Source organism: Penicillium riverlandense (assembly GCF_028828495.1).
Source record: "Penicillium riverlandense strain IBT 135883 chromosome Unknown utg000008l_segment0_segment0, whole genome shotgun sequence".
Taxonomy (NCBI): Eukaryota; Fungi; Ascomycota; class Eurotiomycetes; order Eurotiales; family Aspergillaceae; genus Penicillium; species Penicillium riverlandense.
Window position 1 is genome coordinate 3,027,361 of NW_026643199.1, and position 20,982 is coordinate 3,048,342.

General features: G+C 54.0%; 11 protein-coding genes across 11 annotated transcripts; 3 read left to right on the plus strand and 8 right to left on the minus strand.

Annotated features, from left to right (window-relative positions):
• Nucleotides 1–50: 50 nt before the first annotated feature.
• On the minus strand, nt 51–885 carry N7474_010189 (guanylate kinase; the record flags this gene model as incomplete). Its single annotated transcript, XM_057201599.1, has 5 exons — nt 51–323; nt 384–562; nt 620–643; nt 699–809; nt 870–885. The coding sequence occupies 5 exons, from the start codon at nt 883–885 to the stop codon at nt 51–53; spliced, it is 603 nt and encodes a 200-aa protein (XP_057049586.1).
• A 1,838-nt stretch (nt 886–2,723) lies between these two features.
• N7474_010190 (putative Golgi matrix protein) lies at nt 2,724–4,384 on the minus strand (the record flags this gene model as incomplete). Its single annotated transcript, XM_057201600.1, has 3 exons — nt 2,724–3,120; nt 3,178–3,866; nt 3,947–4,384. 3 exons carry the CDS (start codon nt 4,382–4,384, stop codon nt 2,724–2,726), a joined length of 1,524 nt encoding a protein of 507 aa, XP_057049587.1.
• Nucleotides 4,385–4,771: 387 nt separating this feature from the next.
• Nucleotides 4,772–5,633, minus strand: N7474_010191 (uncharacterized protein; the record flags this gene model as incomplete). Its single annotated transcript, XM_057201601.1, has 3 exons — nt 4,772–5,353; nt 5,438–5,508; nt 5,561–5,633. 3 exons carry the CDS (start codon nt 5,631–5,633, stop codon nt 4,772–4,774), a joined length of 726 nt encoding a protein of 241 aa, XP_057049588.1.
• Nucleotides 5,634–7,942: 2,309 nt separating this feature from the next.
• N7474_010192 (uncharacterized protein) lies at nt 7,943–8,245 on the plus strand (the record flags this gene model as incomplete). The annotated part of the gene is made up of 1 exon (XM_057201602.1): nt 7,943–8,245. The coding sequence occupies one exon, from the start codon at nt 7,943–7,945 to the stop codon at nt 8,243–8,245; it is 303 nt and encodes a 100-aa protein (XP_057049589.1).
• A 1,503-nt stretch (nt 8,246–9,748) lies between these two features.
• N7474_010193 (uncharacterized protein) lies at nt 9,749–10,597 on the minus strand (the record flags this gene model as incomplete). Its single annotated transcript, XM_057201603.1, has 1 exon — nt 9,749–10,597. The coding sequence occupies one exon, from the start codon at nt 10,595–10,597 to the stop codon at nt 9,749–9,751; it is 849 nt and encodes a 282-aa protein (XP_057049590.1).
• Nucleotides 10,598–11,196: 599 nt separating this feature from the next.
• Nucleotides 11,197–13,224, minus strand: N7474_010194 (glycerol-3-phosphate dehydrogenase GUT2; the record flags this gene model as incomplete). The annotated part of the gene is made up of 1 exon (XM_057201604.1): nt 11,197–13,224. The coding sequence occupies one exon, from the start codon at nt 13,222–13,224 to the stop codon at nt 11,197–11,199; it is 2,028 nt and encodes a 675-aa protein (XP_057049591.1).
• An 880-nt stretch (nt 13,225–14,104) lies between these two features.
• Nucleotides 14,105–15,826, plus strand: N7474_010195 (uncharacterized protein; the record flags this gene model as incomplete). Its single annotated transcript, XM_057201605.1, has 4 exons — nt 14,105–14,473; nt 14,523–15,280; nt 15,335–15,453; nt 15,513–15,826. 4 exons carry the CDS (start codon nt 14,105–14,107, stop codon nt 15,824–15,826), a joined length of 1,560 nt encoding a protein of 519 aa, XP_057049592.1.
• Nucleotides 15,827–16,225: 399 nt separating this feature from the next.
• Nucleotides 16,226–16,561, minus strand: N7474_010196 (uncharacterized protein; the record flags this gene model as incomplete). The annotated part of the gene is made up of 1 exon (XM_057201606.1): nt 16,226–16,561. One exon carries the CDS (start codon nt 16,559–16,561, stop codon nt 16,226–16,228), a length of 336 nt encoding a protein of 111 aa, XP_057049593.1.
• A 496-nt stretch (nt 16,562–17,057) lies between these two features.
• N7474_010197 (uncharacterized protein) lies at nt 17,058–17,597 on the minus strand (the record flags this gene model as incomplete). The annotated part of the gene is made up of 1 exon (XM_057201607.1): nt 17,058–17,597. The coding sequence occupies one exon, from the start codon at nt 17,595–17,597 to the stop codon at nt 17,058–17,060; it is 540 nt and encodes a 179-aa protein (XP_057049594.1).
• A 239-nt stretch (nt 17,598–17,836) lies between these two features.
• N7474_010198 (shugoshin family protein) lies at nt 17,837–19,897 on the plus strand (the record flags this gene model as incomplete). The annotated part of the gene is made up of 3 exons (XM_057201608.1): nt 17,837–18,405; nt 18,455–18,942; nt 18,996–19,897. The coding sequence occupies 3 exons, from the start codon at nt 17,837–17,839 to the stop codon at nt 19,895–19,897; spliced, it is 1,959 nt and encodes a 652-aa protein (XP_057049595.1).
• Nucleotides 19,898–20,371: 474 nt separating this feature from the next.
• On the minus strand, nt 20,372–20,952 carry N7474_010199 (PPP1R11/YPI1 family protein; the record flags this gene model as incomplete). Its single annotated transcript, XM_057201609.1, has 2 exons — nt 20,372–20,685; nt 20,742–20,952. 2 exons carry the CDS (start codon nt 20,950–20,952, stop codon nt 20,372–20,374), a joined length of 525 nt encoding a protein of 174 aa, XP_057049596.1.
• Between the last annotated feature and the right edge of the window lie 30 nt (nt 20,953–20,982).

The following is a 20,982-nucleotide window of genomic DNA, read 5'->3' on the forward strand; positions in this document are numbered from 1 at the left end:
AAGAACCTCTCATTCTTAATCTCGGCCTGATCTATACAAAGTGCAATTGTCTACTCAGATGCACCAAACCGTCCCCCGTCTACGACCCAATCCCTCAGATCCGTGTACGCCGTCTCCAAATCATCATTCACCACGATCTTGTCATGCGCCCCGGGCTGCTGCGCATATTCGAGCTCGTTCCGCGCCTGCGCCAGCCGCTGCCCCAAGCTATCCTCGGACTCCGTGCCCCGGCCACGCAGTCGTCGCTCCAGCTCCTCCAGGGATGGCGGCGAGAGGAATAAGAATCTCGCGTTGAGATCGGTGCGCTTGACTTGTTTCACGCCCTGCAACAGAACACCATATCAGCAAACCTTTCCTGCCAGAGCCATTGGGGTTGTGTATACCTCCATCTCGATGTCGAGAATGCAGATCCTGCTTTTATCTGCCACATCCTTCACAGCTTGTACACTGGTGCCGTAGTAATTCCCTCCAAACTGAGCGTTCTCGATGAACCCGTTCTGCGCCACGAGGTCCAGGAAGGCTTCCTTGGTCGTGAAATTGTACTCGCGTCCATCTTGTTCGCCTGATAGGGGGATCAATCAACCAATCAATCAAACTTCATTTTCCCGGTGTAGCTAACCTGGTCGGGGGGATCGGGTTGTGTCTGTTAGGGTTAGTGGATTTCGTGGGAGGGCCAGCAGAGAGAGCAGAGGACGCACGCGAGACGGAAAACCCGAACTTGTCAGGATACTCGGCAAAAAGGCGTTTCAGCAGTGTCGATTTACCCGTGCCTGAGGGGCCTGAGATCACCACCGGGCGAAATTTCTGGACTGTTTGTGCACTAGGTCAGTTTTTGCTTTTTGGCCGGTGGTTCGAGACGAGAAAGGTACCAGTAGCGGGAGCCATTGTGGATGTAAAGCGAGTCGCGCAAAACACAGGGGAAGAAGAGAAGCAGGAAATTACAGCACGCCGAGTCCAGCGCATGAAGGAGGGTGAGAGAGTGACTCCCGACGGTAGCGGAAACCAACCCAGGGACGAAAACAGCCGGCAGAATAATAAAGGCGGTGTGCACCTTGAAGATCTATATCCAGTACATTCGTGTTACCCTCGTACCGGATGGATATCCTCTGCCATTTCTTTGCTTCCTCTTTTCGACATCCCTCACCGATATATGTTCCCTGAGTGGAGCTGAGCACATCCCTTGATTAACTAAATGGTTTAGTTACCAAATAAAGCAATCAACCACTGAGTGACACACATCGCCGAGTGTGAGTATACACGGGGTGTAAACATCAACTAGGTCCGGCAGTTGAGGACCGCCTGACACCAGCTGACTAGTCTATTTTTCTTCCGTGATCCCGCTCGAATCGTTCATACTACGGTTAGATAACCCATCCCAATAAAGCGCAGTCCCACCAGCTCTTTTCACTCGAAGCCCTCATAAAACTTCACAGGGATCTAAACATATTTGTTTATCTGTTTCGCAAATAAACAGTAGGTCTTCCCGAGATTTCGTTCTATCATCCCAGATTAGATTCTTGGACTTATTTTTCATATAGTATCATTATTCCTACATTTTGTAGCCTTCATACTACTACTCGGGATTGCCATGCTCGCCATGCTTGGGATTGTGTCTCACCCGACCCGCGGCTTAATTCTTCGTCCCGTTTGGCCCTAAATTGATACCCTGCGTGATCATTATAGAATATCAAGCCCAGCAGCGCCCTTGAGCTATTAGCCTTGCCACGGACGTAGACCTGGGACATTTGTTAAATTTTCTTTTTGATCGTGCGCTCTCATTCTCGCAATTCGCTAGTGCTGGAATTTTATAGTTACTTATTTTTTCCCTTTTGTCTGAGCGAGTCTTTTCATCCCGATTTAAGTCCAGTTTGTAAAAATATTGTTATCGTAGCTTTTTCGAGGTCTTATTTTCCTGAGACAGACCTTTTGGAAGATAAGTAGCAGCACCATGCAAGATTTTCGGGATTGGCGCCCTGTCGTGAGTGTGCTACAGCTTTCCTTCCTGTCTGAATTTTATTTAGTGGATAAAGAACCCGTAGAAGAGTAAGAGCAGATGGGACTAATCGCGTAATGATTCCATAGTTCCTTCCTAAGTTATCGCCAACCAGAAGGTGGTAAGTGTTGGTGTCCCTTCTAATGGCTTCCTCCATTCTACACTCACCACTATTATCGTCATCATATTTCTCATGTTGCTTTTATACTTCGAATTCAAGGTTTCAAGTAGGTGCGAATGAATCTTTAACTTAAAAGAGTAGGGCAACCGCGCGTGTTGAAGCTGCGATGTGTTTGACCGTTGAATTGGGGGACGTTTGGACTGGGGGCTATGGTGTATTCAAAGTCTTGCGCCGCATTTACATCAATTCCAAGGCAGTAAACCAAAATATAAACTGTCAGTAGATTGAAATAAGCTTTCAATATGGCCACAAGGAATTTTAAACAAATTCTCAGCAAAATTGTAACACGATACACAACAAGTGTAGGCATTGATCGAACTATCAAAACTTGGTTTACGGAAAAACTTCTTGACGCTTGTTTTCTTTAGGTCTAGACTCAGTGAGAGATAGATGTTTCAGATGCCTGTACGTACTAATAAGCCTCAAAGAATTAGTGAGTCGGAGCATGTACTGAAATTTGCTCAGTGAGCCTGACTGTGAGAGCGCTCATAAAAGAAAGTCTCACGAGACAAGAAATATAGTATGTAGAGCGGCCTAGGTACACGTATGTTATGGCCGGGATGGCCCCGGGTGGCTGCCTCGTCGCATCATGTTGAGATCCCCGCCCTGTGCTTCTTGTTCCAAGAAGTTGGACCACAGCTCTGCCAGCGTCTCCTTGCTCGAGGCCCCATTGTCCATGAAATCGGTCGCCAGAGACGGCGTGCTCGGTGTGCGATGCGGAGTACCAGACACGCGCAGCGTCATGGTCGACGTCCCCGGGCGGGCAAGACCGGCCTGCTCACGCTGTTCTGTTAGACTGGTCAGCGGTGGGTGCCGGTGATGATGGAATGGAAACTCACCATCCGTCCAGCCTAGAAGGGCGGCAATGAGCTGCAGGATCTGGAACTTCTTCGGATCAGACCGATCCAGGGCAAGAAAATGTAATAGATGATTGGTGACAATGTGCCTGCACAAAATCAGTCAAAAAAAGCCGATGTGACCAAAAGAAATAAAAAACGCTCACCGGTCGACGTTGTCTTCGGGCTTGCCTTTTTTGAGAAACCGCAAGGCCTTCGTGAGATGATCATTGAGCGTCACGGCTTCGTGCCGCAATTTGCCAATCAGCAAATTTTTCTCCTTCACCTCCTTCTCAAATGGCCGTACCCGCTCCAGTTCTTCCTGTGCGGATTGGAGACCCTTGTCGGCATCGGCAGCTTGCTTTTCAGCATCCCGCAAGGACTTCCGAAGCTCTTCCAGCTGCGCATCGGAGCTTTCCACGAGCTCGCGTAATTCCTGTTTCCGAGCCGTTTGAATCTCCTGCAGCGCCCGCTGCAGGCCATCGACCGTACCTTGCTGACTGTCGCGTTCGCTGGATGCTTTCTCATAGGCATCCCTTAACCCGCCGACCTGCTCCTCTAAATCCGCAACTTTCTCACCGAGATTCTCGCGAATGGAGCGCTCCTCCATTGCCAGAACTTCCCAATTATGCATGGCCTCCTTGGCTTGCTCGAATTCTGACTGGAGATAGGACTCATGCTCAAGAAGCTCGTCTTTCTCCTTGAGCCAGTTCTGCTGGGATAGAGTTGTCCGCTCCCGCAATGTAGCAAGCTCCTTCTCTTTTTCGGCTGCATCCTCGGTCAGTGCAGAAAGTTGTGTTGTCTTATCATCAAGCTGCGTCTTCAGATTTGTATTCTCGTCCTCGAGCTCCTCAATCTGTGATCGGGTCTGGGCCAATTCTTCCTGTAGCATGGTATGAGCCAGATTTTTCCGCCAAGGGGGCAATTCAAACGCACGGCATCCTCTTTGAGGCGCTCCCCCAGTTGGGATTTGATCGTATTCACCCGCTCCAGCAGCTTCTGGAACTGGGTCTCGGCCTGCTCCTTCTTGCTCTCGGCATCATCCAATCTTTGCTGGAGCGTCTCCATCTCGGCGCTGTGCTTGGACTGGATTTCCTCCAGCGACTTGCGCATATCGGTCACTTCGGCGCGTAAGGAATCGCGATCCCGCACGAGTGCGTCAAAGCGGTCTTTGGGCTCGCTGCCATCGGAGGCGAGATTCGGTTGCTCATTGGCCCTGTGAGGAGTCTCATGGTCATGGTTGTTGACGTGCTGGTCGGTCGGGTTGTCCTCTGCTGGGTCGCGCTCGACAGCATCGGGGGGTGCGTCTTCCTCGGGATCCTCGTCCGACTCATTCGGCTTGTCCTGGGGGATAGGGTCAGCGTGGTCAAACATGACAATCCCAAGGGCCATCACGCACAGTGGCATTGGGGACTGCTGAGGCGTCTTGCGTGGCCCTGGCCTTGGCGCTCTTGTTCTTCCTGTTCTTCTTCGGCTTGGGGCCTAATTGGGTCAGAGGGAATCCAGGGTAGAAAAGCAAAGCGCGCACCTGTGGCAGCAGCAGAGTCGGCCATTGCTGAGTGGGGTGGGCAAAGGTATGGAAGGAAAGGAACACGGCACCCCGTCGAGCTGTCACGACACTTAGTTAGCGTGGCCCTTTCCCGCCGATGATTAATCGCATCTACTAAGCTAGTTAGTTAACCAACTAACTAAACATCCAGCACAAACTACGCTGCACAGCCATGAAAAATAATATATCCGATTGATGAATTGCAAAGATGGTCACATGAAATCGTCCAGAAAGTCCGCATCGCGATCCTGGTTGCTGCTGGCCTCCATGTTTTCCTCGCTGAACATATCGTCATACGCATGGTCCTTCTGCCACTTCAGCTGCTCGCGCTCTCGCTTCTCCTGTTTTTCTCGAGCCTTCTGCTCTTCTCTTATTTTCCGCTCATCGTGCTGCTTCTTCTTCGACCACTCCTCCTTTTCGGCACGGAGGTCCGGGAATTTCTCGACCCGGGTCTTGTTGAGCCGGTTGACGATGGGATTCTCGCGCATCCGGACCAACACCTTTTTCACTAATTTAGGGTTGTGGAACGAGACCTGGCCGGTGGCCATTGACCCATCCTTCTTAAGGTTCGACCACGGCGTGTAGATGACGGTAATGTTGTCCTTTTTATTTCCTGTACCACTGATGAGCCCTTCCGGAACACCCTTATCCGTCGGAGATGACTGACCCTCAATGGAGTTTGCCTTGGTAAGCTGCGCGCAGTCCTCCAGAAGCGGCTCGGGGATATTATCCCACGTTTCGCCGTCGCGTAGGCGTACGTAGACGTGCGCACTCGACAGGTTATCGACGTGGAACTGCGAGGCGCCGTATCAGAGCGATTAGGTCATTAGACGAAGAGGAGAAAGAACAAACCCTATTGTGACAGGTCAGCTATACACTTCAGGCCAAGGTAGGGAAAGCAGATCGCACCAGACATCGCTTTCCAAGCCGAACTTTATGAGACCCTCATCTGGCAGGACCGTTAGAAGACCAGATCTGAAGCGAAGGACTAGGCGGCATACTTTCGAATTTGTCCTTGCCGACGTAGATAAACGCAGCTGGGCTGACCACGTTCGAGGTGAAGTAGTAGACCATGGCGGAGTGTCGAGGGAATTGAGAACGACGCCGCGGTGGGGATCTCGAGTCTCCGGTGGAGCTTAGTCATCGTATAGATCATGCCGGGTCGATGATTTACGATTATTCTCGGCGGGAGCAGCTATCTGGAAAATAGATATAGATGAACGTCGTCGAGTTGGCATCTTGAGCACAAGGGCAAGCTCAATCACGTGGACTCCTTCCATGTTCCCAGTAACGAAGTAGAGACTCGGAGGTTGGGGTCAATATCATCATCTTCGGAACATCCCATTCTAAAAATGATCAGGAAGATTGTAACGAGCCACGTTTCCATACCCCGTTCATCTCGGGCCAATTCTCCTTTTCGGTCGGGTTCGCCGAATTGTCCAGCATATGTCGTCTCCCTTATTCGGAAGTTCTTTCTAGTCCACGATTAATTTGTCCCAGTCGAGGTTAATCGCTGAAGGATTAAAAGAACCGTCCCATGCAGCCGTGGTGTCCGACTCGTCATTTAAGGGCGATCCCGAGACTGGTGGACCGGTCTTGCAATGCTCCATCTGAACACCAATAGACGCTAGGGTGCCCGGGCAGGTTCCGATGATTTAGAGTTGCGGGTGGTCTCGCTGGTGGAGCTTCCATGATTCAGGCACTGCAGCCTTTTCTTCGTTTCGTCTTATTCCTTTCAGGGGCCGTCTTTTGCTGGTTTCTTTGGATGCCGCAGACACCCAGCTCTCACCTTGCTTTCTCGGCCAACATGTCCGAGACCTAGAGAATGACGATGCCCGGCCAGGCAGGCGCCTCAGTTCGATGCGAGACCTTCTGACCGTCCACCCGGCACTATCTCGTTACACACAAACCTGCGCGAACGGCAGTACATCATCTCAGACATTGCAACTGCCCGACATGACGACTCTCGACAAGAACGAAGCGGATGAGCCAGAGGTGTGCCCGAGAGGGTTGCTGCAAAATCTCTTGGGGCGGAGCCACGACCGGCCAGACACAGTATTATGAGACCTGGAGGACTTGAAAGATATAGGGCATCCGCACAACTCATTCTCAAAACAAATCGACTCCTGTGCGTGGTCCACATCCGACGACATGAGGGCCCCTTCCGCACACACGGTCGGCACATTTAGGTGTCAGCATGATCAAAAAGCCCTCTGGAAAGAGAAAACCTCCGATAACAGATTTGATGCACAAAGAGAACCGGTTCTCTGGATGGAATCCTTGATCCCAACTCTGTGCACCTTCCACTCTGAGACTGGGCTTCGGTGAGTGACTCGCGATGATTCGATGGGACCGAAGTCACTGATCGATCTGATGCGGTGCGAATGGCCCCAGTCGTCCCTCTTGGACAAGGAAATAAAGCCGCTGACGTTTGTGTTAGTTGCACCAAAAGAACTGCAATGCACCCGCGGCGGCTATTGAGGCTAGGATGGATGCATTCCGGGAATGCTCTGCCGGACGGAAATGATAGCACTCTCCGGGGAGCCTCAACAGCCTAGCCAGAAACCGTCCCCACTTAAGTCACACACCGGGCTGGTTGGTAGCATGCATTCCTCCCGCTCCGAGTGCACGAGGGCACCATGAGCCCTGCAATTTTCGAGCCTAGTGCCGTTAAGCGACCTGCCGTCTGATCCTAGGGGACAGCTCCTGCACTAATCATGTCCCGGCCTGGTCTGAATCCTTGCCGACTTAGTCTCTCGCCGCAGCGCTTGTCATTTGTCCAAGAAAAACCGTTGCGCCAAAAGCAAGCGTACAATGGGCTCCTACAGCAGACGGCCCCGTCAGAGAACAACACTGCATCCCACCATTCCTATGCCCTAAAGCTCCCTAGTTCTGGGGTCGATCCCATGTTCCTTTTTGGGGGATACGCTCTAGTCTGCGCAGCTCGCCTGGCCATTGAGAATGTGGCCCCAATATTGACGGCTTTCCTACCGCCCCGGCACACATCCCGGCCTCGCGCCTTAAATCCGATGCGTACCTGACTTTGTGCAACGGACCAGGGTTTGGGCGGAGCGAAGGGTCTCTATCGGATGTCACTCGAGAGGATTCCCGACTACTGGCCCGGCTCCCTTGCCCCCTCCCTCCCCCTGCTCCACACCGGGCTCCATTTAATTGAAAGAACTCGGAATTCCCAGCGCTTAGTCTCATGCAGGATTTGATTTATTCTACGCCCGCGGCCCGTTCTGATTCTTCTCCCTCTTTTATCAGACCCGCGGGTGCGCATTGTGCGCATTGTCAATCTCCGCTGTCGACACGTCCGCGAGAATCCCTTCTCTTAGCGTACTACATCGTCGCCGACGCGCGCGCGCCGTGGACGGCCCGTAATGTCTGATCCCAACCCCTCCACAAACCAAACTCGGATCCGGCAAGCCCTAGAGCGAGCCCGGAATTCCGAAGATGGCCCCGTCGACCCGCAGACGGCCGCTGTTCTTGAATCTGCCATCAACGAGTTGTGGCGACGCATTCAAGCCCAGCCGGATAGCTACGTCCTCACCCGCGACGAATTCGCTCTCTTCAATTACTTCCTCGACCGATTCCGTGGTCAGCCTGTCGCTCAAAGGGCGGTGGCGCGCTTTTGGGATAATTACCAACGCACCACACCGGAGGCGGATGGCTGTCGGAAATAACCTGGGGGACATGGTGCGGGCATGTGGATTTGGAGCATATCTGCCAGCTCATTAGAAATTACGCTTCAAATCCGATGTTATATATGGGTTCGTCTTGACTGATGTTCGATAAACGGTTGCATCCGTGGGCGCATCAAAGTCTTCTGTCCGTGGCAGCCCAAGGAAGGGGGAGCTACATGGACTGAACTGGACCACGTCAAGTCTCCAGGATGATACTTACTCACCTCTCGTGTTATCCAGTTGAAGGCAATTCTGCGCTCCTGAATGTCTGTCTGGGCAATGTGCAGGAGCCAGGGGCGTTGTTTGGTCATGCTTGATCCACTGCATCTGTACCACAAGATAGACAGGCGTCGGAAGTGCCGTCCCATGACGTCTGTGTTCCGTGTCGGGTGGGCGGGGGAGGAGTGAGAAGAGCTTGTGTTGCGACAGCCGTTTCTCCATCTGCCAGGGTGACATGCATGTCGCAGGGAGCGGAAGGCAATCAAACGGTGCGGGTTTGTGGCTGCCCAACCGAACCGTCTCGGTTGGAGAGGTCGGATGGGGTGACTGCTCGCCTGCACGCCGGGGTCGGCACTCATTTATGTTTTTTAGAGTATACATTAGGTGGTCCTACATTATTGTGCAGAACGATACTTCCGAATGGGGCCTCGGTGGGGTGATCTATAGCTTGGCATGAATGTGATTGTCTCTCCAACGGAAAGAAGTGCGTGGCCGCAGCCTTTCGTCCTAGTCACTAACTGGGTGTTTCTAAATTGGCTAAATTCTCCGACTGGAGGAGTCAGGGGATGGAGGCCAGGGGGCCAACATGACTCGCGTGGGTAAGAGGTACTCCGGTACCACAGTATAATCTAATTCCCGTTGGTTCTAAAATAATAATACACTCGACCATGCCAGTCTGCTAAACATGAAGGCCCATTCCTCTCCCTCTCTAGTACAGCGAGTTGTCTTCACATGAAAAGCACCCACCCCCAATTCCCCCTTGCAGATTCCGGAAAATAGACCGAACCGATGAATACACTCCAACGATACGCTAGAGGACGATTAGCATAAGCCAATATGCAGCCAGAGCTACACGTACAATGCTGAATCCGAGGCAAACCAGGAAGGTGTTGATACCAAACAAACACAGTTGCTTCCAGGTGATGAACAAGCGATAGCGGTTCAAATGAAGCCAAAATAGGCCCGGCAGGCCAAATGAAAACCAGCTAGCAAACAGCGAACTCTGTGCTATCGATCAGCTCCAGGATGATGTTCCACATATCGACCGTACTCACCGCAAGGCCTAAGACCTCGTTGAAGACCGGAATGCTCTCAGCGATGACCCACGAGAAGACCCAAAGCACAGCACAAATGGCCGCCCACAAAGCTCTGGCTGTGTATGAACGGGTGTACATCAAGTCAGTACCTCGGCCGGTGCGGACATAGATGGACTTGACCGCCACATGAGCGTTCACTACACCCCCAATGACGATCTGATATTCAGGATTAGTGATCTCCCTTGGTTCAATGCATTACACCAATACGTACAGTTGGAATGGCGATTCCGTAGGAGATTCTTCGAAATAACCTTGCCGCCGAATTTAGAGCAGGCGATGTAACAGTTGGTCCAACAAAGGCGTAGATGACGATTGCAGTCACCGTGTATAAAACCATCTCGCTCACTTGCAGGAGCGCCAACGCTTTGGGGTAGTCGTTGATCTCCTTCAGCTCGGAGAAAAAGGTGAAGAAGGCAACATGTCCGGCGTATGCGAAGACAATATTCGCTATGGCAAGACATGCATCGTGCACCGAGGGTGTGGGAGAGAAAAGAGGCAACTGGACCGGAACCAGAGGGCTCACGGAAACACCAATCATGCTTGTCAGCACTGCTCCAATAATACTGATGAAGCTCACAGTGGAGATGTGAGACAGATCCTCGAGTCGCCGCGGAAGAGTCAACACAAACGAGACGACCAAGCCCAGCACGGAAAACACGATGGTACAGGTAAAATGTTCAGTCAAGACGTTCATCATGATAGAAAAGGTCAGGACATGACCACCCATGACAAAAACGAAGAAAATAAGCTGTGCTGAACCTAGTATTCTGTGGCCTCGGCTCCCATAAAGGATATCTCCGGCGTCTGCCATGCTGTGAATCTGTACATAACGGCGTTTCAGCTGCCCGATGGTGTATCCTGTATATGTCGAGATGATTCCGATTCCCAGTATTGCGAGAATCCCCCTGGGAAGAAACGTCAGTTCGGGCAAGCCTGGCGACCAGAACAGGATGGTCGCTGCATACGGCAGGAGCCCTAATGTCGACAACGCTTTGGGGAGGGCCAGAATCCCCAGGGATATCGTCTCCGCGATCATCACTGGCGGTGTAAGGCTGAAATACCGGAAAAAACGTTCTGGAAGGTCGACTTACCCATCCCGGCTTGCCTAGTCGGGACGAGTATCAGCTCCATCAACCATCACGGGTTATCAAAAATGGAAAATCTCACCACCACGCCATTGTTTTGTACTTCACGCTAGCATTGGTCTCGTCTCCGAATGGATCTTGTTTCTCAGGGCATCCTTCCCTGGCTGACAGGGTTGTCTTGTCATCCTGTGATGCGTTCGTCTTGCGCACCACGGGAGAGGTCGAATTCGGAGTTTTCTGTGGTCGAGCCATGGTGGGCGTTGGGAGATGAAAGGCATGCAGAGGTGAAAGAGAACAACGGCGAAGGGTCGAATGGTTTACAGCATGAGAGGATGCGCCTTCCCTGGGGTGTCTTCCCGTCTGGGAAACTGCGAGACATGAGGCAGAGAGAAGGAGGAAGTAGACAACAAATTCTATTTTACATAACCTGGCTCTATATTAACAAAACAAATCTATTTGTTGGTCGACTGAGTGTCAGTCTCCAGCATGTCCGCCGGGGGTTCTAAGAGAAGAGTCAGAGAAAAAAAAAAGCACTGTGCATGGAGTGAAGTTACATACCAATCCGGGTGGATAGTTTGCGGTCCGCATCATCGAGCTCCTTCACCCGACCTCCTTGCACCTCCTGTCTGGATAGACCGAGGAGGCCCTGGGGAAGGCCCATGGAGCGCAGGTAGGCCACAGATTCCTTCCATTCGAGATCCTTGCGCGCGTTGCTCCACTTCAACTCCTCGCCCATCAGGTCAATGACGTTGGGGAGTGCTTCAAGCGCCGCCTCAGCATTCAAAAAGGCCAAGCGAGTTCGGCGCCCAATCACGTCGGTTGCGGTCTGAGCGTACTCATGGCGAATAGCGTAACGGACCTCGCCATCGATGAAGGGGTAGAGGGCCGAGAGACGGCAGCCTCGTACGGGGAAGCGGGCATTCGTGGGAGAGGACAAGGCGGCAACCTGCCACGCGCGGTCACCATAGGCCGTTGTAAGGTGCTGGGCCACGTCGGTTTCCAGACCATAGTGTTGGATGAGGTTGATGAAGAGTGTCTTGGAGTAGCCGTGAGCACCGATCAGCCGCACCTGGTGAGTCTGGCAGCTACCGTCCAGCACGGCACCATCGGAAACCAACCCGCTGCCACCCACGCCGCTGATGTCCGGCACGGAAGTCACTTCGCGAGGCTTCAGATTAAAGGAGCTGATGGCCTCATCCACGGCCTCCTCGGCCATCTGGCGGTAGGTGGTCCATTTGCCACCGGCACAGGTCAACAGGCCGGACTGAGAAACAGAGATGAGGTGGTTGCGAACCAGCGCTTCGGAACTCTTCACCTTTGGGTCGCGGACCAGGGGACGGATGCCTGACCACGCAGCAAGGACATCGCCTCGGTCGACTTTGATATCAGGGGCAATGTATCTGCGCACCTCCGACAGGATCCAGTTGATGTCCGTCTCCGACGGCTCGGGCTGCGTGGAAATCTCCGAAGGTTGATCGGTGGTACCAGCGATGGTGTTGCCCTGCCACGGCAAGAAGAAGATCACACGTCCATCAGAGGTAGACGGGTCAATCAAGCCCATGTTGGAAGGGCTGTAGTAGCCCGGAAGAATAATGTGGACACCGGAACTAGGAGCCACGATCTCCTTGGTTTCAGGCTCGTCCATCTTGCGAATCGAGTCCGTGAAGGGGCCAGTGGCGTTGATGATACCCTTGGCTCGGATGGTGAACTGCGGCGAGTCCTGGCCGTTCTTCTGGGGGATGACATCCCTGACATGCGCGCCGTTGAGCTTGCCCGATTCATCCTTGGTTAGTCCGGTGACCTCCAGGTGGTTCACCACGGTACTCCCGTACAGCGCAGCGGTCATGGCCAGCGAGACATTCATGCGCGAATCGTTGTGAGCGCCGTCATAGTACACCATGGCCCCAATTACCGAGTCCCGCTTCAGCATGGGGAATGCATCGATCGCCTTACTCTTGGTCAGGAAGTAGGAGCTCTCGATACCTTCGGAGCCGGCCAAGAAATCATAGGCCTTGGTACCCGCCCAGAAATAGGGGGCTTGCCACCATTTCTGTAGCGGCACCATGATCGGCAGCCACTGGGAGAGGTGCGGCGCTGTGTTCAGGAAGTACTTGCGCTCGCGGAGCGCCTCCTTCACGAGCTTATACTGGTTGTAGTCCAACTCCCAAACGGCCTTTTCCAAATAGCGGACACCACCGTGGACCAGTTTGGTACTCTTGCTGCTGGTTCCGGCACTGAAATCGTCTCTCTCCACCACGGCGACCCTCAATCCTCGAGTGGCGGCATCGAGCGCGATGCCCGATCCCGTGGCACCACCGCCGATCACCAGCAGATCGTAGGGCTCATCCTCCTGGCTGCGCTTCAGATCCTGAATCTGCTCGCTGCGCGACTTGATCGGCGGGAAACTCGGAGGTACCAGCTTGCCCTCGCGATATCCTGGTGGGGGAACTGCAGGCGCCTCGAGACCGGGAATATTGCGGGGGCGATAAGAGATGTACAGGACACCGGCGCCCGTGGCCGCAGCGGCCGAGGTATAGAGCAGAGGTCGCAGAAACTTGCGCGAATGACGAGCGGCCATTATCCGAATGCGACAGCAGCTGGTCTTCCCGGGAAGTTGTCTGGTTCAATTGCCCTTCGATTCTGGGGAGTGGGGGCCGAGGAATTGAAGCTGGAAGAGACCAGGTAAACCAAGAGAGATTGCGTGCAGGGGTGTGTGTCGAGAGATAAATAATTTCCCGAGGGGGTGGGAAGGGAAAAACAGGGAGGGAGAGAGGAGAGGCGAACGGGGGCAGGTGACGCAGTCAAATAGTAGCTTTGCACGGGAGACCAGGAAGGGCAGGAATAGCGAGGCTGTGGTACCCAGTACTCCATCGCTACCCCTTCCCTGGCAGAGAGCAGCACGGGGGCCAGCGGTACTGGGGCGGTACTGGGTACCCCCGGCCGCCTATGATTGGCGGAGGGACACAGCCCACCAATCAGGGACTCGGCAGCCGGGCCAGTGGGACCCGGCCAGGTGATGCGCAGAGATTTAAGCTGGCGATTTGAGTGAGTTATGTCATAGCCCGAAGTGTAGATATCAATATCCATACGTAGTTTGGAGCATGCTGAGCGGAGATGACGTCGGCACAGCTCAACCGGCCAGTCAGGGTGATATATGTAGGGCAGACCCTGAAACCACATGGGAGGAGTGAGATTAACAAGGCAATGCGGACTGTTCTTAACTACGGGACACAACAGTAAGGCGCTGCATTTCCGGTGTCGCGGTGCGGTGCGGCCCAATTCCGGCTGCGGAATGCCTGCTCACCCTCCTCGCTGGACGTCCATAGGGAAGAAGTGTGGGGTAAAAGAGACCGAGGACCAACCCGGAAATGTTCCATACGGTCTGAACTGATACATAACCCGGGGGGTTCTCGAAACTCGATGTTCAGTCCAAATCCCAACTCGGATACTCAACAACCATGGCCATTGCCGCAGCGCTGTCGACCCTGCAAGATCGGGCCCTCGAGTCCCCACTGCGCGCCCTGGCCGTGGCGGCGCTCCTCGTCCCATTTATTTACGTCATCATCAATGAGTTCATTCGTGCATCGGCGCGCGTGCAGGGCATGAAAGGCCCCCGGGGCTTGCCGCTGATTGGGAACCTGGCTCAGATCCGAACCAATGCAGCGGAGCAATATCGGTTGTGGTCGAAGAAGCATGGAGCTGTCTATCAGATTCAGCTGGGCAACATCCCCGTCGTCGTGGTCAATTCGGCCGCAGCGGCCAAAGTACTTTTTGGACAAAACGCGCAGGCCCTGAGCTCTCGTCCTGAGTTTTATACTTTCCACAAGGTACGTCCATGTATGTGATTGATGGGTTGCGTCAACTCATTGGCTGTAGATCGTGTCCAATACTGCCGGCACCACCATTGGAACATCACCGTACAGTGATTCGCTGAAACGACGCCGAAAGGGCGCGGCCTCGGCGCTCAACCGTCCATCCGTGGAAACGTACGTGACCCACCTGGATGTCGAGTCCAAGGCCTTTGTAGCCGAGCTGTATAAATATGGCATGGGCGGCCAGAGCCCCGTTGACCCGATGCCGATGATCCAACGGCTGAGCTTGAGCCTGGCCTTGACCCTGAACTGGGGCACGAGGATTGCATCCCAAGAGGAGGAACTGTTCGATGAGATCACCCATGTCGAAGAAGAAATCAGCAAGTTCCGCAGCACCACGGGCAACCTGCAGGACTATGTCCCTCTGCTCCGCCTGAACCCATTTAGTTCCAACTCGAAAAAAGCGGCCGAGATGCGGATCCGTCGGGACAAGTACCTGAGCGGGCTCAACCGCGACCTAGATGATCGCATGGAGAAGGGTATACACAAGCCATGTATCCAAGCCAACGTCATCCTCGACAAGGAAGCCAAGCTGAACAGCGAGGAGCTCACGTCGATTAGCTTGACCATGCTCTCGGGTGGACTGGACACCGTTACCACCCTCGTCGCATGGAGTATCTGTCTGCTCTCTCAGCGCCCGGATGTCCAGGACAAGGCGGCCAAAGCGATCGGCGAGATGTACGGCCCGAATGAGCCGATGTGTGCGGCCGATGATGACCAGAAGTGTGCTTATGTGGCGGCTCTCGTCAAGGAGTGCCTTCGGTAGGCCATGTTGCCCTTACCACTTAAAAGGAGTCCTGCTGACCATCTTCATAGATATTTTACCGTCCTCCGGCTGGCATTGCCACGCACCTCAATTCGGGACGTTACGTACAACGGCATCGTGCTACCCAAAGGCACAGTCTTTTTCTTGAACGCATGGGCCTGCAACATGGGTAAGATTCCTTATCAACGACCCACTAGGGGCCACTTAAGAGACTGACGGATGCTGCAGATCCCGAGGTGTGGACCGATCCGGACGAGTTTCGCCCCGAGCGATGGTTGGAGCAGCCGGATGCACCCTTGTTCACGTACGGCATGGGTTATCGCATGTGTGCAGGCTCGTTGTTGGCCAACCGCGAGCTCTACCTGGTGTTCATGCGCATGTTGAACAGCTTCCGCATCGAGCCGTCTGACAAGGCCGACTGGCACCCCGTCCGGGGCAACTCGGACCCGACCAGCTTGGTGGCCATTCCGCAGCGATACAAGGTCCGCTTTGTGCCGAGAGATGAGAAGGCGCTGGGCGAGGTGTTGGAGGACCAGTCCTAAGAGACAGGGTATGCTTCGTGGAGTATTTGATTCGGATTATAATCAAGTAATTTACAATCTGCGACATTTGCAACATGGAGCCAAAACGAACATACGAGAGAAATTCCAGGATGTGTCGTGCCTTTTCTGTCATGACACTATTAGACCAACACCATCCAGCCAAATGCTTTGCAACTCCGTCCAATGATCCATCAATATGTGTATAGTCTGAGGGGGTATAGGTTCGTGAACATGGCAATGAGATGAGTGAGATCCACCAAAAAGCACCAAAAAAAAAAGAGTCTTTTTTCCTGTAGTACCGACGCCGGGAAACCATTCTGAGATGCAAAAAGAGACATAGTGTTTCAGGACGAGCAAGATAAAAATGAGGTTGCTGCCGTGGGAGGGTGTGGAGGTTGTTTAGGAGGTCATCCGGCGTTTGAGGTCTCGGACTGGGTCGAAGGAACTGGCATAGTCCCGCAGCTCATCCTGGAGGTGGTTGGACAGCATAGACGGGTCGGAGGGATGGCTCTTCAGTGATGACAAAGAGGTTTGTGAGGATGAGGCCGATAGCAATTGCCGAAGCGAGTCTGGGGTTTCTGAACTGGGGGTGGTTTCTGACGAGGAGGCAGAGTGAGCCAGAGTCGGGTCGTCAGACGACAGCTCGGCGAGCCGGCAGGACTGGGAGCAGTAGGGACTGCCTAGGGTCTGGCGGTCGCAGACCAGGCAGAAATCGAGAGACCATTCGGCAGACATAATAAGGATGGTAGCGAGAGTGAGTGATATAGTAGTGGTAGTAGTCGTGAGAGGGAACAGTGAGAGTAAAATGAGGAGACGCTATTCTGTATATGTACTTGACGCAGTCCTGCGAGTTTCCCGACTGGATTGCGGGGGAACCAAGTTCTTCATGCATTTTTTCCATGGCTCGGGCGCTTGAGAAAATTGCTGATTGGTTCCCACCGGCCCCCCTGCAGCGTGCAGGCGCCCCAAACAGGCAGGCAGCCCCACATAGCGGCGTCCATACGGTACCTTACGTGCTTGGCGGCGAATGGTAGTGCTGGATTGGCAGGAACTACCAACAAGTACATGTAAGTTATAGGTCCGAGGCCACAGGTACTACGCAAGAGGTGTTGGGTACATGCACATACTTCTGGATCGACGGGACCACGTGTGCCCGACTCGTCATTTGCGGCGTTGGGAAAAGAGTTCCCTCATCATTTATCATCATCATCATCATCATCAGCGAGCATTCTTATTCGCCCGTCCGCTCACTCGGCTCGGCGGGTATGCGCACGAGCGTCGCAGGCAGGCGATCATCCGCCTTGGGCGCTTCTGCCTCGCTCTCGGCATGTTCGTGGAGTCCACTGGCCTTCTCTGTATGTATCAAGCATGAGTCCGGTTGCAGATCGGAGGTGTACGGAGGTGATAACACGTACGAGAGGCAATACTGATGGCCCGCAGGACATTCTCCCAATTGGCGAGTACGCAAGCGACGGCTAGGCCACGTCAACCACACGCGGTAGGGATTCTGATTGGGGTTGGACGAACCTTCTGTGCCATCTTTGAGGGTCGACACCTTGGTCTCCAACGCTTGCATCTGCATGGCCAGCGTTCCGCTCAGGTCGCGGAGTTGTCGCAGATTGTCCAGTTCGGCCTTTTTCGCGGCGATGCGCGTCGACAGCGCAGAGGACTGCTGCTGCGCGCTCGCTTGGGAGCTGCTGGGCTGACGGAGAGCGGGGGGGCCAGGCACCCCGGGCGGGAGCATGGACGCTGGGCGAGACGAGTAGGCCATGGGCGACAACAACAACAATGACGATGGTGATGATGAAATGTAGAGAATGCCGGACGGGAGAGGGCAGCGGGAGAGGGCACGCACCGCGTCTGAGTCATCAAAGCGCTAGTCCAGATGCGGGCAAACGTCAACATCGCCCGGGCATTCCCAGTGTTTACCTTCGTAACCTAACCTTGTTCCCATCACACCTCCCACGCCCTCTAGTCGTGTTGACAGATGCTGCGCCCGGTTTCCCAATTATGGCGCGGCTAAATGAGATCCCCGCTCCGATGGAGTCGATCGATGCTTGTGAGTCCGCCCGTCGGTGCGCCCGCCATCCCCCTCGACAGCAGTTTGCGCTGACGCGTGACTCTCTCGCCAATATAGTAAAACGACGATTTGTGCGGCAGAACCGGGAGATTGCGCGTGTGAATTCCATGCAATCGCTGCGTATCCGCAGTCTCGAGTCCGAGGTGACGCATCTGTTATCCGAGAACGTGTCTCTGCGCGAGCAGGTCATCACTCTTAGTCAGGACATCGAAAGGCTGGAGTCGGCCAAAACCCTGCGTGATGGGGTGTATGAGATAAAATCCAAGCTGGATGCAAAGCTGGCAGAGCTGAGCGCCTTGACCACGGACCTGGGGATGCTACCGCGCAAAGTGGGCAAGTTGTGCGACGAACGACCGGAGTCGACCAATATGGACCGACCAAAGTCAACCGCTCCAGAGACAAAACCACGGGTGATGGAGCCCGAGGAACAGGGAGGCTGCGATGACCGAAAGCTCCCCGCCATCTTGGAGGACAAATACTACCCGCGGCGGACGTTAGAGTAAGTGGCCAGAAACGAACATCTTGGACAGGTGCTAAATTAGGGACAGGCTACAGGAACTTCGTGATCTTGTGGATGGCAATTCCAGCATTACTGAATGGCCTCGCGAGAGCACCGCGACACCAGCTCAGCGGGATGCAGAAGAGGAACCCCCCAGCGTCGAATTACCAGAACTCTCGCCTGATGAGAGTCAAATCGACCAAGATACAGCGGATGACTCTGATCCATTCCTCCCTCCCATACTTGAGACCAGGAAGAAGAAAAAGAAGTCAGAATCATCCATTGCTCGTCAACAGCCGAGTCCAAGTGGCGAACCGACACCCACCTTGAAGTCAGGGGCAAAGCGCAAGTTCAGTCCGGAACAGGATGGCGGATTCACACCTGGTAATGTTTCAGAGGATGATGAATTCCAGTTCAGCCGGTCCAGTCGTAGCCCTCAAAAACAGATTGAACCGTTGCACTCCTCCCCTACACAACGGCCGGTTCAGATGAAGACAGCTCCCGCAAACCTCGGGAGGCGGAAGGTTCTTGAGCCAAGTACGGACAACACTGCTCCTGGTTATGAACACTTGTACTGACAAATCCGATAGAAAGCGCCAACACCAATCTCGGCTCACCTCGAAAAGCCCGGCCGTCCCCTCTAACATCTAAGCCAAAGAGACGCGAGGAGAATGAGAACAGCAAGCCCTCCATGAAAGGAAAGGAGCTCGAGACCAAGGACTTGAATCCCAAGGCGCATGGATATCGAAGTGGGCATGTTCCAACGAAGGAGAAACACACCATCGGCGTTGCCGGGACACAAGGACCCATTCAGATACAACCAGCGCCACCCCAAGAGTCGACAGAGATAACTCTCGACGAAGAATCGATCACCGCACTTGGAGAGCCAACAGCCGGTTCCCGGTCTTCACGACGTCGGGGAGCGGTGGTCAGCTATGCGGAGCCCAACCTGAGAGACAAGATGCGGCGCCCCACCAGTGAATTGATCGATGCCGTTGGAGGAAAGGGGAATCGCAGATCATCCGCGTTCCAGGCTGGCCGAGAAAGCTTGAGTGAGGAAGGGGAATGGCATTCTGCGCGCACCCTTCCGGCCGATCTCGCGCTCGCGGACCAAGACCCCTCCGCAGAACAGTTGTTGGCAATGGTGTCCCGACGGAAACGCAAGGTGTCATCGACGAAACAGCAAGACGACCCGTTTGATATGGGCGACAGCCTCGCAGATCTCTCTACCAAAGGGTCTAAAGAAGCGCTGGCTGCGGCAAGGCAGACCCGGCGGCACTCTTCCAACCCGAAGACAACGGGCCTCGCTGTGTCGCCTGGGGATGTAAATGTCAAGTCTTCTTTGTGGGCACAATCTGCTGCCAGTCGAACTGGGGGGATGTCTCCGGCGTCAACATACAGCTCGTTGGATGAGGATGGGGACACAATGAATATGAAACAGGTCCGACGTGGGCATCGCGTTGCAGCTCGGCGGAAAAGCATGATGCTCTGATGGTCGACTCTAATTTTTGCATGCGCAACTAAACAATCATGTATTTACTTTCCCTATAGACCGGGCTTGTTGCAGTTGAAGCACATATACCCTCGCGCGCGTCGGGTCTTGGAATTGAGTGTCTGTCTCTTCTTACTCTGTTCATGTAGATTGTCCAGCTAGAAGACCATCTTGTTATGCCCTGTGGTACATTCGCGCATACAATTCGCCCAATGCATGCAGTGTCCTAGTCTCCCCAACACCAAAGAAAGTCCTTGATGGTAGCCTGATCTGGATCACCAGGGTTGGAGGACAAGATCCAACTGGGTGGCATGATGTGTCACAGCTCTCAGCCAGAAATCCTAGGCGCTATCAAAGCGACTGATACCGGAAACCTCCCGGTGTAGGATATGAACAAGCCGAAACCATGTGTTTTGGGGGGTAAATCCAGCAGCCAAGCCGCTTGAGACTCATTTAGTTTCCTTCCCTTCAGGCTCAGGTGCCATGCGAATGGCTTTTAGACGGTTTAGGCATTTTCTCGTACGCATTTGGGCTCGGCTTCCTCTTCTTGCTTTTCTGTTTGTGATGTTCTGGACAACAAGCGTCGCGACCCTGACCCGAGGACCCTTCTGATGGCCGTCCAGGTGCTGGTCCTCGCCCGCGAGGGAGTGAGTGGCGCGCATGGTTTGCCCGGTTCATGCGAGGACCCAGGTCGTTGTCGCTGTCCGAATCCGACGAGCTGGAATCCGAGGACTCCGATTCGGAGCTACTCTCGCCCACGGGTCTGGATTTGTGGTAGATACAGCACACTGACACAAAGTGTTAGACTTGATTGTGACCGGGGATATGAGAGGAAAGAATTCACCCTTCGAGCTTTTCTTCCCCATCCCTTCATTATCAACGACATCCTCACTCCATCGGATGTGGCGAGCGGGAGAGGGCTCGGCGCTAGTCGACGAGGCGTCCTCGCCTCTTAGTCGGAGAGTCCCCGAAACACGAAGAGTGGAAGAATCGCGGGTTTCCGTTGTCGTCTGGGGCAGGGATCGGGAAGACAGAGGCTGGCGTGTTCGAGACATGGTAGGCGATGAAAGGGAAAGAGGAAGACA